Source organism: Buteo buteo, chromosome 5 (genome assembly GCF_964188355.1).
Source record: "Buteo buteo chromosome 5, bButBut1.hap1.1, whole genome shotgun sequence".
NCBI lineage: Eukaryota > Metazoa > Chordata > Aves > Accipitriformes > Accipitridae > Buteo > Buteo buteo.
The window spans coordinates 30,408,876-30,425,999 of NC_134175.1; the positions used below are offsets into that span (position 1 = coordinate 30,408,876).

At 46.8% G+C, this 17,124-nt stretch overlaps 1 protein-coding gene across 1 annotated transcript in view; it reads right to left on the bottom strand.

The window, feature by feature from the left end:
- Positions 1–6,350: 6,350 nt before the first annotated feature.
- MAP3K20 (mitogen-activated protein kinase kinase kinase 20) overlaps positions 6,351–17,124 on the bottom strand; it is a 96,274-nt gene continuing 85,500 nt past the window's right edge. Inside the window, exons 17-20 of the mRNA XM_075028431.1 lie at positions 15,057–15,173; positions 13,450–13,524; positions 12,241–12,391; positions 6,351–7,731 (exon numbers count right to left, since the gene is read on the bottom strand). Coding sequence (XP_074884532.1) covers positions 7,052–7,731; positions 12,241–12,391; positions 13,450–13,524; positions 15,057–15,173 — 1,023 coding nt within the window. The 3' untranslated portion in view covers positions 6,351–7,051. The remainder of the gene's footprint in view (positions 7,732–12,240; positions 12,392–13,449; positions 13,525–15,056; positions 15,174–17,124) is intronic.

A 17,124-nucleotide genomic window follows, 5' to 3' on the forward strand; every position in this document is an offset into this window, starting at 1 on the left:
GTTTTGATAGAAATCTTAATGATTATTCCAAGTATACGTCGTAGCAGATCATTTGGAGCCAGAGCATTGTGATGCACATTATGGGAGTGTAATTACAATGCTCACTTGAGTATCCTGTAGCCATTCCACAAAATGCATAGCAAAAAATGTTGATCAAAAGTAGCTGTTGTTGATGTGCAGTAGCCACTTTTAAAAGCTCAAGATCCCAGCCCTTTCACTCTTGGGCTTTGATTTATATTTCCCTTTGAAAACACAAAATAGATTAAGTCACATGTCTCATAAAGAAATTGCTTACAAAATGTTCCGCAAATGCATAGCTGTGGGAAACAGGAGGCTATCAGAAAATAATAAAAAAAGCTTACTGCAGTCTGGTTTTTTGCTCTTTTATATAAGCTGTGCCGCTGCCTCTTTGTGAATGTTGATTTTCATTGCCTCCACCAGCCTTCAGCGAGATGCGGTTGCTGGGCAAGGATGGGAGTGGAGGGACAGGCGGTGGCTTAACCCCAGGGACCTTTCTCCTGGCAGCTCCCTCAGGAGGGAGGAAGCGGGGGGACACCAGGTAGAAAGCCTCCTTCAGGGCTCGCTACTGCCTGCTGGGGGGTCCCCAGGGCACACCTCAAGGTTTCAGGGCCTTCTTGTGTTTTTTCACAGCATGGGGGAAATGCCCTCTCTCTGCTGCAGGGAACCCTCACCTTTCTTGCTAAGGCAGGAAAATAAATGTGTGTCGCGGTAGAGACGGACACGACAAGTAATAGATCACACAAAATGGCTACTTTATTGTTCTAACACACCTTTTTATACCCTTCTTTAGAGTATGTGTTAGTATATGATTGGTTTGGTTAGTAACTAACAATTCATGATTGGTGAGTTCGTTAGGACGGTTCTTCTTATCACTATCTTGTTTTTGTACTGGTCTTCTTGGATCTTTCGAGACTCTTCAAGGATATACTACAAGCTGCTCAAGGTCGTGCTGTTCTCGAACTGTCAGGAATTCAGTAGACTCGTTGCATCCCCCGACAAATGTGTATGTTGAGTCCCAGGTATATTAAGCCACTTCATTCTACATAGCACAGTGTTCGTGTCTGTAGTCCGTCGCCACCTGCAAAACGGCCTCATGAAGTTTCTGGGAGGATGCACTGACCCTCGGGGCAGGTGGGCAGCAGGGGCATGAGCGGTGGGATGCGGCTGAGGGGAGCGTAGGTGGTGCTGGGGTGGGAGCTACAGAGAGGGGCCGCACGCTTTACCTCCAGCTCTCGGCCACCCTGGGCTGCCGCTGCCTTCCAGCGCCATTCCTCTGTCCTCCGAGATGTTAATCTCAGATGCCCTGTATTTACATGTACTCAAACGTGATCTTGGCAGACCCTTATTAGTGTTATTGCCGTAATAGACTTCTCCTCCATAACCTCTAACTTTTTGCAACAAACTGGCTTGAACTGCTAAGCTTTGGCACTTCATTAGATAAGAAAATTATGTAAAAACCCTTCTATGGGGGATGCATATACAGAAAATAATTCTGTCAGATGTAATTTTCAGAGGTAGTACAGCTATTTGGTTCCATTTTAGTGACGTGAGATGTCAGGAGGTCTCTTGGTTTGGGGTTTTTCTACAATTACAAAAGCAACTGCCCGTCTTTCCCAGCCTAAAGTAATAATAATAATAATAATTAGGTCAAAGTGCATTCTCTAGCACAATCAAAAAAATCAAGTGCTTATTCGTTGATGCATGGTCCAGTATTCTTGGCAGTAGATTTATAGGAAGTCTTAAAATACTTGGATTTTGATCCTAAGCAGCATCAGCTGAGCTGGAGAGGAGGACAGTGGCAAGGGGTGCCCTGGCCAGGGGCTAGCACTCTGAGTGAGGAGGGAGAGGGGTTGCAGAGGGTCTGGGCAACTTCTGCTCCTTAAATCAGCTGCCAGATCATGGTCAGCATATGGCGTTTTGGTGTGTGCCCAGGGAGGGTGGCGTTGCTGTCAGACATGGCCAATTGCGAGAAAATAATCAGTGGGAGCAGGTTAGAAAGAGCAAAACTGCAGTAGCAAGTATTTTCTTTAAAAAGTAAACAATGTCCAAAACCACCCCTTGTTTCACACTGATGCCAGCGAGAAAGCAGGTTCTCATGGGGTGTTAGCTGAGCTGTGGCAGCACTGTGGGGGGAGGCGCGAATGGGCACTCTCTCCTACCAGCTGAACAGGAACTGGGCTTGCTTTCTCTAGCATTTCACAGAAATAATCAACCAGCAGCAATGACACCCATGATCCCCAGCCCTGAAAACCACCGTTCCCAGGGGCATGGCAGTGTTTTGTCCACTGGCATGGCATCATTGAGGTCCGAGTGTAGATGGGGAGACAGAGGGGCCCCTGGCACCCCCCCTGCTGCAGGCAGGTCTCAGCAGCATCCGTGCAGGATGATCAGGTCCCATCCCATCCAGTCAGTATGAGTAGATCCCCCCACAGCACAGAAGTACAGCGCAGTGGCAGCAGTCGGACAGGCTGAAACCCTGACAGCCACGTTCCCCAGCGAAAAGGGATCCGACAGCCACCCCATCTCCCCTCTCTGACCATTACTTCTTTTTATTTTCCTGATGAGCCCAGTGCAGGCATAACATTTCAGTATGTGCTTTGAAATCAATATGAGGCCAAAGCAACAACTAGAAATCCTGCAAGAGAGAGAGATTACAGCACTGCCCAAACCAAACACTGACCTGGGTGAAATTCCTGCCCGGGCCGTAAGAAGCAACCACTGCAACTCCGCTGCCCTGGGATAGATTGATGGTCTACTCATGTCACAAGGGGTTAGGGTGAGGAACAGCCTGGGGTTGTTTATGATTTCAGGGCCCCTTAGACTGTTCAGTGGGCTGTCACCTCTGCAACAATCACCCTTCTGTGAATTTGCAAAGGCTCTGAGGGAAAACGAAAGGCTTGTGTGAGGGGTTGAGCTGGGAGATGGGTTACTCTGCTGTTTCATCCTTTCCCCACTCAGGCAGAAGACGAGCAGCTACAAAAGCCCCCTGAGCAGCTCTCCCCCTTTCCGAAATGCCTTCGGCTCTGTCGAGCAAGCTGCACGTGGGCAGCCCCCTCGAGCCCTGGCTGTATGTGAACAAAAGCAGTCTGTGTTTGCAGGACTGGGCAATGTTTTTGCTCCAGGGAGTCTCACATTCATGTGCTGCCTGCTATGCTTAGGAGCAGAGTTTCACAGGTGCTGGAACAGCCAGCTGGTTTGCAGCACAGCAGCATACGTGCCTCTGACCTGCAGGACACAAGGAACGTGCCCCGAGAGTGCCGTTGCTTGGCCCCTTCCCCATGCAGCACCACACCACACCACACTGCTGGGCTAGCTGTCCGTCCCTCTGCAGAGCGGGTCCCCAGGACACTCGCCTCTTATGAGCAGTCCTGCTGACAGTAGCTGCAGGTACCCAAGCACTGCTGGGGAAATCTGTGTACTTAGGAAGCCAATATCCACCAGGGTCAGACCCAGTTCTGGGACACCTTGCCGAGCTAAAGAAGAATGATTGCTAACCTCAGTGTGAAGTGCCTGCTCTCCATTCTCCTGTTTTTCTTTTCTTTTTTTTTTTTTAAAGACATCCTTAGGTATATGGGAAAGACAAAAAAAGAAGCTTAAAAAAATTGAACCACATATTTTGTTGGCAGAAAACCAAAAAAAGTCTCAGCGTCATTTTTGTTCATGCCATGAGGGCATCAGCTGTGGGCCGAAAGCCTGTAAAGTTTCAGAAAACCAAGGACCATAATGCTGAGGTTAACCTGCTCTTCCTGTCTGAGCTGAGCATCACTTCTTCCCTCCCAACCCACCGGCAGGGTTAAGAACTAATGGCTGGAGGGAGACACTGCTGTTCACCTTGAAACCTTTCTCCCGATGTCTGGCACCCAGAGGGAGCAGGGCAACTCAAGATCCAGAATAAAATATTGCCAAACAAAGAAACAGATTCTGTGTAAGCTCTGACTGTCTCAGTCTCACACTTTAATTAAAAAAAAAAAAAAAAAAAAAGAAAATCTGATTTTGTAAACGTTCTCCCCATTGGATGCAAATACCCTCTCACTTTGGACGCCCACTTCTGAATTTGCCTTCATTGAGTGCTCCACTATTTTTCATCATCCATTCCAGCAGCCATCCCAGAGCTAGCTTCTTATAATTCAGAGCATTTTGAACAATGGAAAAGGAAAATGCAGGTACCTTTGGGGGATTAAGAAAACAGGAACATCAGCACATGGAGATACAAAGACCAAGAGAAAGGAGAGCCACAAAAACAACAAGCAGCTCTACAGCAGTGATATTTTGTGCCACTTGCAAAGTCAGACACGGGGGGAGGGTGTAGCACTGTCGAGGATATGTGTATGAATGGAGGGCAGTGTGTCCAGCTCCTAGTGTGCAAATCTAGACCTACTGGTACTTAAATATGATTGGCTTTAACAGACTTGTACAAAACCCCTAAGGTAACGCAGCATGGCTCCTTTCCAAAGCACAGACATTTGCTGAAGTATAGTTGCCCAAGACAGTCTGATTTTCCACATTGCTGTGCATGATCTTCTAGCAGCGTGTTGGTAAAACATGGAAATAAATTGCTTGGCTTCATAAAGTACTGGGGGGTGAAAATGTAAGCACATTTTGACTTATAATGACTTATTACCAAGATAGGGAGCAGCCACATTAAGAGTGATAAAAATGAGACAGAAAACTAGATCTTGCTGAGACTTTCGTTTTGGGGTTTTTTTTTGACAAGTTCACTCACTGTTGCTTTAACCAGCAATGCTGTTGCAGCAAAAGCATTTCTAATCAGTCACTATTGCATGATTGTTTAATTTTAATAGGTGTGATCAATACCATCCGCTCCTTCTTTAAATGCTAATGAACGCTTTAATACAACAGATGTGGACAGACAGTGCATTGCAGATTAAAATTAGGCACAGCATTAAATTGCTTACAAACAGCAGAGGAATCCTGCTGGACATCTTGACAATCAACCACAGGCAGCTGATAAATCTTGAATTGCCACCACCAGCCCACAGTGTCTGCTGGGTAAGGCCTTGTTTTCAGACTTGTACAACTACACCACCATCCTCATCACCTGCAAAGAGAAATGTAACTTTCCAAACTCTTGCAGTTTCTTTCTAGGATTTGTGCAGGCCCAACCGTGAAACAAGATCTCGCTTCCTGAGATTCATATCCAAATTTTAATAACACAAGCACACTTCCAGCAAGTGCTGTCAGGTGCGGTTACTATCAGCTGGTATCCTCCAGCCCATTTTGGTCATGGTAAGAAATGTTAGGGAAGGATCCCCAACCTAGACAACATCCCAGTGTCCCACTAAGTTGTGACAGAGAAACATCCAGTGGTGGATTGTCCGCATCCCCAAATTATTTGTCAGGTTCAGTAAACCAGGACCAGAAGCTGGGTTACTAGCTAGCTTTCAACCAGTTTGAAGCCACAAGAACGTGGCAAGCTCTGTTATCACAGAGCTTCGTGTGCAGCCCCATTCACTTTCAGGTAAAGCTTCTTACTATTTTTTCTGCTCTTAACTGTTGTCAGAGGAAACGGTGCTTAAATGACAGAGATCCAATTCCCAACACTTGGTATCAGTTGTGTCCTGCTCCATTGGTTTTGGTGGACCCTGTCCTGAATTCATGAAATGTGTGTTCCAGTTCACTCTGGTAGGTATTGGGAAACCCACCATGGGGCTCAGCACTCATTGGGGCTGGTGGGAATCAGAGGGAGGAGAGCTGCATGTACCCCCAGGAGTGGCCTTTGTGTGGAGCAGGGAATTTACATGTCCTTTTGAACGTCCAGTGACAGGACTATGGTGATGGGGGTCATCGAGGGGGTGACAAGCCAGCAGCTCCTCCACCATCACTCACAACTGCGTGCCAGCGAGCACCGCTTGGCATGGATGGTATGTAGCACCTTGTTCAAAGGCATCTCTAATTTACAGTTTCTTGGCTTTCAGAGGGTATCATGCGTTGCTTTGGGTTCAGCTCCCTTTTTCTGTTTCTTCTTTTTTTTTCCCCTCTTGCATCTTGGAAAACCCTAACTTTTTTTTTTTTTTTTCCTTTTTAATTGTGTGAAATCAGCTTGGAGTGAAAAGGCCAAGGAGAAACTTTCTGACGACAAGTGAGTCTACAGCTATGTCTTTGTTCTCGGTGGAGCTAAAGACCACATTAATCAGAAACTTTGCTGACCTTGTCTTTACTACCTGAAGACTGAAAGACAAAAGCGACACAGTCTGGCCACATTTAAAAATTCAATTAAAAAATGCCTGCTGCTGAAGGATAAACATTATCATAGACCTCAGTGGGGTTAGATGTAACTATGATAAAGGGAACGCCTTTTTCTCCCTCTATTTTTATTTTTTTCCCCAAAAGAATAAAGCTTATTTTTTGTTTCTCCTTCTGATTACAACAACCGTGTATGTGACAGAGTGTACTCAGTGGTGTCGGGTAGCTGGTGTTGGGGCTGTTAGTAAAGAGTGAGGTGAGAAATTCCCGAGAGGGGATGGCAAGCTGAAAGTGGAGAAGTGAAGCTACTGGAATGGACCTGAAGAAAAATCTCCCTGCATTCCTGTTTTTTCAGACTATGCTGGTTTGATAAAAATAGTACTTCTTCCTATAGCCCTGGCAGAAGCAGACCGAACAGGGGGTGAGGAGACCCCCTCAGAGCCGGACTTGGCATCTGGAGACATAAGCGAGGCAAGATGTAGCAGCACAACTCCTTCCCTAAGGATGAAACGGAGAGCCTTTCGTTATGGCACCCAGCTGTGCCTTACTGATTTTATTGTTGAAATATTAAGCAAATCAGTGGCTATCCAGTCAGCTGAGAACACGAGCAGCCAAACGGAGGGGAGAAAATCAAATGAAACCCCTCGGCACTGACCATGACAGGAGGAGAGGTGGGCAGCTCTCCCCTTCCACGGGCAGGCCCTGGGCTGCGCCGGCCAGCGAGGGAGGTGGCGTCCCAGCTTCCGTGTGGTGAAGTAAATAGGAGCGGGCGTATCTTCTCTAGGTTGAACTGTTGGTCAGTCAAATAAAGGGGCAAATTCCTCCCTCAGAACGTCCTCCGGCCCCGCCAGCTCCCCTTGGGCCTCTCCTTCCCCGGCTTGCCGGCGGTCTGCCTGTGGGGCTTCTTTGCATGCTGCACCTTTATCCACCCCCCCTCGCTGACTCTGCTCTCTCCTTCGCCCCTCCTGGGCTCGCTCTCACCCGGCGGGGGCATGCCCGGGATGGCCTTGAGCTGGGGGGGGCTGCGGGGGTACCTGCGGTGCTGGGAGGCCGGGGGGGCCACTGGTGAGGAAGTCCTGCAGGCTCTTCCCGAGTGCCGGGGGGGCACCGGGGAGCTGGTCCCGCTGCACCGCCCGTCCGAGGAGCTGCGGGAGTTCCCGCTGTGCGAGGCGTTTCTGCCTTTGCCGGCAGACCTGTCCCTCTCCGAAGGGGTGTCGGAGGCCGTGCTGGAGGTGCTGCTGCCTTTCGAGTTCAGGTGCAGATTCGAGAGGTTTCTCACCAAACTGTGCGAGAGGGGAGAGGAGTTTCTGGAGTGGCTGATGGACGTGAACTGGTAACTGACGGGGCCACGTGTCCTCCTCACGGCAGCGGCGTAGGAGTCCTGGCTTCGAAGGTAGGGCAGGTAGTGGGTGACGGTGGTCGGGCTGTGGGGGTGGCCGTGCTGGAGAGAAATGGCTTTTGCTATTTGGTGCATCCGCAGCGTCTGCATCCACTGGCTGTCGATGCCTGGCAGGGAAATGGAAACAGAGTCAGCTTTCTGTGAGTTGACGGAAAACCACCCTCTGGTTTACCGAAGGTGTGAGGTTAGGTGTAGCGTTCGCCGCATATCAAGGTGCCATGATTAGATCACTGATCAACCCCCCAGACCAGGGAAAGAGACAGATAACACACACAGTGTGAGCACCAACTTCCGCCTTTTATTGCGCAGTTAATTCCTTTTATACTAACAAGGGGAGGCGGGATTACAGGTACATCACAAGGCTGCGACTAACCCTCTAACTATCCGTGACATCGCGAGATCTTCCGAACGCCGAACCCTACAGTTAGGCACCAGGGTTTGTCTCAGAAGAACCTCAACATATCTCAAACCACCCTTTCCCTCCCAGCCCGGCAGCAAATAGCCCTAGGTTTGATTATGTTCAACCTTATGGTTGAACATAATGTTGGACTTTTAAAATAGCAAGTAATGCAAATATTTCTGAAGCCAGTGCAGATTATGGAGCTTAGACTAGAAGACACTTACTGAACCATCCATTTGGCTGTTCAGGTGGGTTCCCACTCCCAAGGGCCTCCCAGTGGTCTTAACCCAACCTGGTTTTAAACATTTCCTGTGATGCTCCTGGCAGCCTCAGCAGATTTCTCCACAGCTTTCATTGCACAAGTGCCTGGAGACCTCCAGAGCAGGCATGGAGTGGGCACCCCAAGGTACTGGCACCGCTGCAGCATCACCCTCCACCTGCATCTCTCCCAGCCGGCACGGTCACGCTGCTCGCAGACAAACACAGAGGCAGAGGTGGTGCAGACACCAGTGCAAATCCCTACTGCGGCAGCCAGACTCACCTCCTCTCGCTCCATTTTCTCTTCAAACCGCTACACTCCACAACAACCAGGGCCACTTCAGTTGTTACTGTTACTACAAATTCAGAAGTCAATCCACTCTGCATGCTCCAGATACTGAGTCTAAGCCCCAGCTACACCGCTCTGTCTGGTTTCATGCAGAAAATCAATTCTATATGTGGAAAAGCTGGTGAGGCAGAAGGCTTCAGCCAGGATAGCTCAGACAGTGCTTAACTGTGAGTGATTCGGGGTATTACAGTTCCCTCTCACCTACTGTCACAGCCCTGGGGTTGTAACAAAAGTTGTAGCTCCCAGAGATCAGACTGAAGCACTTTTGAAAGTCAGTCCTGTGGTTTGCATGAAAGCCTATAGCAAATACAATAGTTGTAAATTTTCCATCTGAACTGCGAGGGCTGCCTGGTTTGCTACTTTATGTGTAGAGCAGAGACCAGGAATTCTCCCCTTATCCAAGGCCACGGCTCTGGCCAAAAACCCATGGGGAGCAGCTTAAATAATTTTGGTCTAGAGAGATTTGAATGACTTGTCCTTAAAGATTGCTAGTATCATTCTAACAGGAAAGCATAACCCTGCAAGCTTGAAGCAGCATAAATGCGACCAAAATGTTATTATCTTCAGCAGAGGACCCCAGCTCCTCTCTTGCCTTTTGCTGGTTTTCCAGAGAAAGGCTCCCTATGCTGTGGGCCCTCTGCGTCTTGCTGCAATCCTGCATTGGCTGTGGGGAGTTTTATGGGAGCTGGGTAGTGGCTCTGTCCTCGTTAGGATTGCTGCTGTTAAGACGTAATGGATGGTCTCTTCCATTCCTCCTTTCCCCAGAGTTTGCTTGAATCCCAAGAGATTTAAATCATTTCAACTTAATGTCAAATATGTCAAAAGGAAACTGTCTTTCCTGTCAAAGTGCGAGCGTGACACCGCCACAGCAGATAGCTCTGGCTGCACTGAGAGATGAACCTCCTTTCATGGAAAGACAGATGGGAATTGCCTTCTCTGCTTCTTAACCTCCTTGAAAGTCACAGTTTCAAAAGAAACATGCATGCTGAAATGTACTTGCTAGACACCTTCTCCTCTGCCATTCCCCTGTGCCCTCCTACCAAGGCTGTGGATGTAAAACACAGACCTCGTAAACTTGAAAGCAGCAGGCTCAGGACTTAAGTCTGGGTCTTCATTTGTTATCAGCTCTCAGGTGGCCACCACATGCCCTGTGGGACCAGTGCCGATGCTGTCCTGAATGAGGGGGTCCCTTCAGCAGCTTCAAGCTGTTCAGTCCCTGCTCCTTATGGCCAGCCGCAGTCGCTAGCCCAGGGACCAGCTGCCGAGCAGGGACCTCCCAGTGTGTCCTGTGGGGCTGCCTCTCACCTCTCGTGGGCTGGGGGGCTTCTCCCTCATATGGTCTCTGAGCCACCAACTCTGTACACTGAATTAAATGCTCCATGTGGCAGCCTACAGAGGTAGTACCTTCACTGCTGGTTATTTTAGCCTCTTAGGCAGGTATTACCCTTACCTTTGTGCTTGGTTTTGGTGGTTTTAACCCTGGGATGGGTGGTCTGGTCAAGAAGACAGGCCAGAAAGTTTACTAGAACTGAGGGACAGCTTTTGTGCTGTCTGGTAACCCACCTCCTCTGAACTGTTCCTATTCACTTGGGTGCTGACAATACATCCGTGCCTTCGTGTAACTCCACCATGTGCCAAAGGGACAGACAAGCTCTCCCACCACTCACCGCAAAAAAATGAAAGCAGCTCTGTTTACTGTGGCAGAGCCAGCCTGTGAAGATACACCACTACACTTTGGTACAGCTGTACGGCTTATCACCCCGAAACCAGGGTAATCTCCATCAGCAGAGTTTATCTGCAGTGAAGATGTATCTTTTAGGACATGCTCTATGTCCCATCTGCATTACAAAACACAGTTGTGTTTCAAAAGGATCATAACTGCTTAGGAATAAGAGCACCCATTTTTGATGTGTCTGTAGTCTAAACCCAGCACCTCTCAATTCATAAGGCCATTCTACATTTGGCAGCAGTGTACAAAATCAGAATTCACTCTCTGCTGACTGGTACCTTGTTCCAGCTCCTGTGCTGCTCCTCAGCTGTCCCAACCCAAACATTTCTGCAGCCCTACTGTGAAATCAATGAGAAAAACAGCTGTGGCTAACAAACACCTTTACAAAAAGAACAGCAGATCTTAAAGGCAGAACTGTCCTAGAGTCAACTGAGTTGACTATGTCAGTGGCATACTTTAGTTAGGAAATGAAGACTGCAGTGTAGAGCCCACTGTACTATTAAATGTATCTCACCGAACAAGTCAAGCCCCAGAAGCCAGAACAAACACTATTCCAGAAGTCAGATAACGATGAGCCAGGGCTCGCTCAAACGGGCAGACTGAGCTGTGGAAGAAGAGTGCAGTGGGAAGATTTCCACTCTTCCTCATAGCAGAGCAGGACATCAGGAGAACCTATGGGGTCTGCCAGGTTGGCAGCATGTACCTGTCAAAACAGCGTATTGCCCACAGGGGACTTTTTGCCACCCCACGTGCAGCTTCTGAGGCTACAGCCTTGGGGTGTGTGCCCCCCCTGCAAGAGCACTGGCCACAGCAAGAGCAATCTGCACCCACACATCTCTTCCAGGAGGTGCCCTGTATCCAAGCACAACATCTGTGCAAAGCTGCCTGTGTGCTGTGTGGCCAAGAGCAGGAGGGAAGAGCTGGCTGAAGCACTCCTGCTGAGTTTGGGTTGCAGGGAGAGAAAGCCAGGATAAAAGCTGCTAAAAGCACTGGCTCCCAAGATCCTCAAAACAGCTGTGGAAAACTCCATTATTGCCAACAGATAGAGGGTAGACATCTGTGAGATTGTCTCCTCTCTAAGCAGATGCCTTGCTGACATCCTGGTTGAGAAACATACCTTCACCCCAGGCCCTGCACACTTTGTGTGGGTGCTATAATTCAGTCCAAATCCTCTTGCTATGCCAATACACTTGGCTCCACAAAGCTGAGCACTCTCTTGTCTTGGTGAAGAGGGGTGGATCTGGAGAAGGGCAGATTTGCCAGCTGATCCCCCGATCCAGCGTCCACAAGCAGACTCTGGAGAAGAGCACACCTGCCACTGTGGAAAGGCTACTGTGGATGTGTACACATAAGCCAACAGAGAGGGGAAGAAGCCTGGACCATAGGCGGAAACACCTCTCCCAATGACCTATACTGGAGGGGATCAAAAGGTTGACCCAAAGCCGACCCAAGGAAGGGGTGGAAAAAGTGTCAGGATTTAAGGCTGCTTAGTACTGGAAGATGTGAAGCATTTGGGGTTTTGGAGCAGATGGATCTGAGCTCTATGTCTGCTGTTGATGTGCAGCTGCAAGCGACCACAGTAGACGAAAGATACGTAGCTAATCGCCATTGACTGCTTCCAGCATGCTTCCAATAGGAGCATACAGGTCATCCCCCTTAAACTACATCATGATACAGAATGTTACTACCCAAAGTTTAGCCTTTAAGCTGTCAGACATGCCAGGATGCTCCTGCATGCATCTACGAAGACATCACAGGGACCACAATGCCACCTGACACTGCAAGGTGTGCTCTGTTGTTGGAACAGAATAATGGCATTGACTTTTTGCTGTTCTCCCCATATACGCCTTGCCCATGTCAGCAATAAAGTACTGACTTACTTGAGTCAGATCTGCTCCGTGAATTCCCCTCCGAGTTGGGGAGCGAGGTCTGTATCATGAGCTGTACTGTCTCGACCTCGTCCTGCGCTTTCACCTTGCTCCAGCAGATAGCTTGGATGTGCCTGGTGCTTTTGGGAGCTCTAACGTCACTCTGCTCAGGAAGGACAAAACACGCATGAGGACGTAACGCATATGAGGACAAAACAACACGCAACCCACTAAGCTCTCCTACGAGGGAACTTCCACTAGTGCCTGGGCGGCAGCAGCGTTTTCAGTATAGAGTCTGTTTTGAAAAACCACTTAGCCAGTTCTCAAGTATTTTTAGACTCTAGATAATTTTGGCTGGTATTTTTTGATTATGCTAAAAATGTGGTAGTGAATAACTGTTTCAATTCATGTACCATGTGGAGGAAAGATCCGAAGGCCTTCCTCTACAACACAAAAATATATTTTACTAGTTCTATTAATGTGAGCGTCAAATGGGCAGTGCTTTCTGCTAAAGGAGGTAGGACTAAGCAGGTATTTTTGCAGGGGGACCCTCGACAGAACTTTCCTGGAGCATCAAGCTCTTCAATTTGCTGTTAAGGGCCTATGACTCCTGTGAGAAACTTCACGCTGAAAGAAAACTACTGTTCTTCACTTCTGAGACAGGCAAGCAAGGTCCAGGATTTCCCTGTCTCTCCATCACTGCTTGAATCCTTGCTCAGGACAGTGCTGCAATCTCAATTATTAGCCTCCTTGTGATGCACAGCATTGGTCTTTATAAAAACACTTTTGTAAGTAACTGCAAACTCTTTTTACAAAGGCTAATTTCTATCACATTAAATTGTCTTCCAGGTTTTATTTTGTCTTATTTTACTCTTGACTTCTTATTTTATTTCTTCTCCTGTTGCTACTCTGCTCTCCTAATTAGCACTTCATTGAAAAGGAAACAGTCTCTTCAAGTAATGCAAACAACACTGACCATTACACTTCAAGCAAAAGGAGTTTTTGTCCTTGAGAAAAAGAGCCATCCCAGGCAGCAGTCTGAGGATATTGTCTCTGTAAACCTCATTCAGGTTTTGCTCTGAACTTTAGATTTTACAATTAATTACAGGCTGCTAAGACTTGATTATAGGATATAACAAAGCCAGAGGATGCTGCTTCCACACCTCCCATGTAGGTTTTATCTTGGATAAACAATTTTTTAATTTGTTTCTTAGAGCTTACCTCATACGTAACAACACATTCTACAGACTGGTGTTCTTCTATCCCCACAATCCATTTCTCCATTACAAATGGTGGCTGAAAAAAACATGGTGGGAGTTTTATAAGGTGCTCTTCATCTCCTGACTTGTTTCTGAAACACCCCAAAGATATTTTCAACATTTGCCTTTTTTCAGCTGCTCCCATACTGTTAACATCAATACTTTTCTTAAACTCTTATGAGACGAAGCAATATATTTTGGAATTATTTACTTCCTTGTTTTCAAAAGGAAACTGAGAAGAGATTTCTATAAATAACAAAATAACAGACAGTAGGTAAGACAACATCAAATGTTTTCATGGGGGCATAAACCTTTTTCATATTTGTGCATGTACAGGTTTTTTTCTGCTAGACTTACAGAGGCCAGCAAGAAGAAATATCTAGAGAGTCTCAGAGATATTCCCTGACAGATATAAAAATGTTGAAGTATGTGAAAAGTTAATGTTATTGTACCTAGTTATTAGTTTCTTTAACTGTAAGCCTTTTTTTTTTAAGGAAAAAATTAAAATATCCAAGATGAAAATTAAATAGAAAACTATTTTGCAACAAAATAATAATAATAGTCATTTTAAAAAATCATAAGTGCTGTTCCAGAAATCACTAACTATAAAAACAGTATTAGCATGAATTAAATATGAGAATCCTTTCTGGCAATTAATCATATTTTCACATTTTCCTTAAAATTCTGACTGTTGAGAATCTGATTTTCAGTTTTTCCTTTAGAAAAAATAACCAAAGGTTCCTCCAAAATTTTGCCCCAAAAATTCACGGTTAAAAGCATTCAGGAGTTTGGGAGGTTTTATCAGTGCACATTAGAGCAGCATTCTAATTGGTAATCAAGCTGTATATTTTTTCATTTAGGAATTTATTTTGTTAGCTATTATCAAGTGGAGCATATTAATAAAAACAAACAATTAAAATAACAGCAAATAGAATGCCCTCTGCATTAACAAAGCTTCTGTTTCTTACGGTAAAAGCAGTCTGAATGCTGGCTGGTAAATATTTACATGCAGGTTCTGAAATAAGGTGAAATGCCCAGTGACACTGAATTGCAGATGTTCAGTGCTGTACTGTCAGTTGATGGGTTTCAGTCTTTGCAACCCACCGTTGCATGAAAAAGGGAGTTTTAGAACCATGTAAAAGTTCTAAAACCATGTCAAAAAAAAAAAAAGAAAAGAAAGAGAGAGAAAAAAAAAAACAACCCAGACAAATCACATGAAGTTTCAAACTGGAACATTTAAATCACTTTCTTCTCTTGAAAAGGAAAGTAATTTTTGAACATTCTTTTCTTTAAAAGGGGTAATAAATTCAGAGGATATAAGATGGAATTAAAACAAGAAAATATAAATTAGTTCCTTCTCTTATTTTTCTATTGTTAACATTATTGTCAGCTTAAAAGAGAACCAAAATACCTAACTCCTATTATGATACAAATCTGTTTAAAATGTGCATTTTATTTAAAGGCTGTCAAGAGATTGAGCTTCTGCAAGCACAAAAGTCGACTGCTGTGGTATTTTAATGTCTTTGTTTGAGATCTGTGAATTCGTGAAAGCTTTAAGGCTGTAAATACCTTTGTCATCTTTAAAATCTCTACATCAGGTAGGTTAGTGTTGAATGTCACATCTTTTATGTAGGTTATTGCAATTTCATCCCCGTCCATCTCCATGTACATTTTCCATTTACAATCCTATGAATAATAAAAAAAGAATACTGGATTGTTAGAATACAAATAAAAAAAACCCAAAATGAAACAAAACTGAAAGCCAAAACAACCCCAAACCTAATCCTCAACATATAGGGGAAAAAATAACCCAACCAGAAAGGTAAGGAACATACATATATTTTAGGATATGCACATTTTCCAGTAAAAGGGTCGATAACGGCAAACCCTCGGGTTCTCTCCTTCACTCTCCTCTTAGGTCACCCTGAGAGACAGTCACCATGCTGACAGGTCTAGATGCCTTCAGAGGTGTGGATCCCCACCTGGACGGACAGCCCGTTCGAGTGGGCAGTGCGGGAGCTCTGCACGCCCGCATGGCGGTGGAGGCACAGGGCAGCGGTGGGAGCTGTCACTCGGGGTCACAGCCAGCTCCAAGGACATCTTCCCGGTGAACCCGGGAACAAATAACCAGAGGGTCTGTGAAACACCGTTAAGACAGTCGCTCAAATAATGGGCAAGAGGATGAGCTGGTTATTACAGCTCACATTTCAGATACTGAGTGCCCAGCGAGGCACTGAGCTCAGCTTAGAAATTAATCATAGTCAGTCTAATAAACCAAAGCAATGAAAGGTATCCTTAAATAATCCCATGAGCCGAACACGGGGCCAACATCCAACACGTTGCACAGGAGTGAGCCTGCAGAAGCTGACGGCTCTGGCAGCATCGTGCGGAACATCCCACGCGGGCTGAGCGCTGGGACCGGGGTTTGTGCCTGTGGCCAGGGAGGCTCCCACTGGGGACCGGAGACTGCCTGTCCATGGTGCAAACCAGCCAACATCTGCTGGTGTGCCCAGTAGGTGCTTTGGGGATTAGATACCATCCGGTGCACTGAGCTCCTCCAAAAATCAGTCCCCTGAGGGCTAACAGGGCTGCAGTGAAGCAGAGTGTCTCCACCTCTGTGCAGGCAGGAGATCTGCCCTTCACAGAGACAGCAGCTCCTCCAGACACGCCAGGGGTTCAGGAGGGTCTGTGCCTGCCGCACGCCGCCGGCCGGGCAGGTGCGGTCTCAGTGTTTGCAGGAGGCAGCCTTCTCCCCAGTTCTGCTCAGAAAATGCAAAAACTTTCAATGGGGACACAGATGGCCGCTTAGGGCCAAGGGCTTGCGTAAGCAGTTATTTGCACACACAAACGTACAGCAGCCTAAAAAGTATCCGTTCGCACATGCGATTATCTGCTAGTGTTTGCACGTGCATCTCTCATAAATGTAACATAGGAGCTCAGCCCTCAGAAGTCTCAAAGCTTTCAATCAGGCATTGAATTGGCAGTTCCAAGATAAAAGAAAACTGGAGTATAATCATTTCCGAACCGCGACAACAAATTATGCTTATGAAAGCATTTGGCCCTGTGTGTCCATCTGTCCCCATTGAAAGCTTCTGTGTTTCACGAGCAGAGTGGACGTGTGAGTTGGTTTTCGCATCAGCCCTGTGCGAGTTTGAGCGATGGGAACTGCGGTCCAGTGGTCAGAGCACCGGACTGAGACTCGGAGGTGCCAAGTGGTTTCCAGTTCTGCCATCGGCTTCCTGCGCAACCCAATAAGGTGCCGAAGTCGCCCTGTGCCTCTGTTTCCTGATCATGGACTGTATCTCTTCGCACGTCCTTTTTCTGTCCTGCTTTTTTGGGTTGTGAGCTAACTCAGGGTTACGCCTGTCACTTCCCACGTAGGTACAGCACGATGCCCTGGCCCTGACATCGGCTGAGGACTGTACGTGCTGTGTAACTGAACGGCAACAGCGAAGTGAGTTGTCTCTGACTCCTCCTCACCTCTCAAACTGTGCTCCTCTCCCTGCCCACGCTGTCCTTGTTGCCAGACTTTTTTGCAGGACTTCCTAAATTCATGCTACCTGGATTCCCTATTGCAGATTGAACCCAAGGTTAGAGACAAGATGCTTGATGACATTTACAAGTTTTACAAAAACAC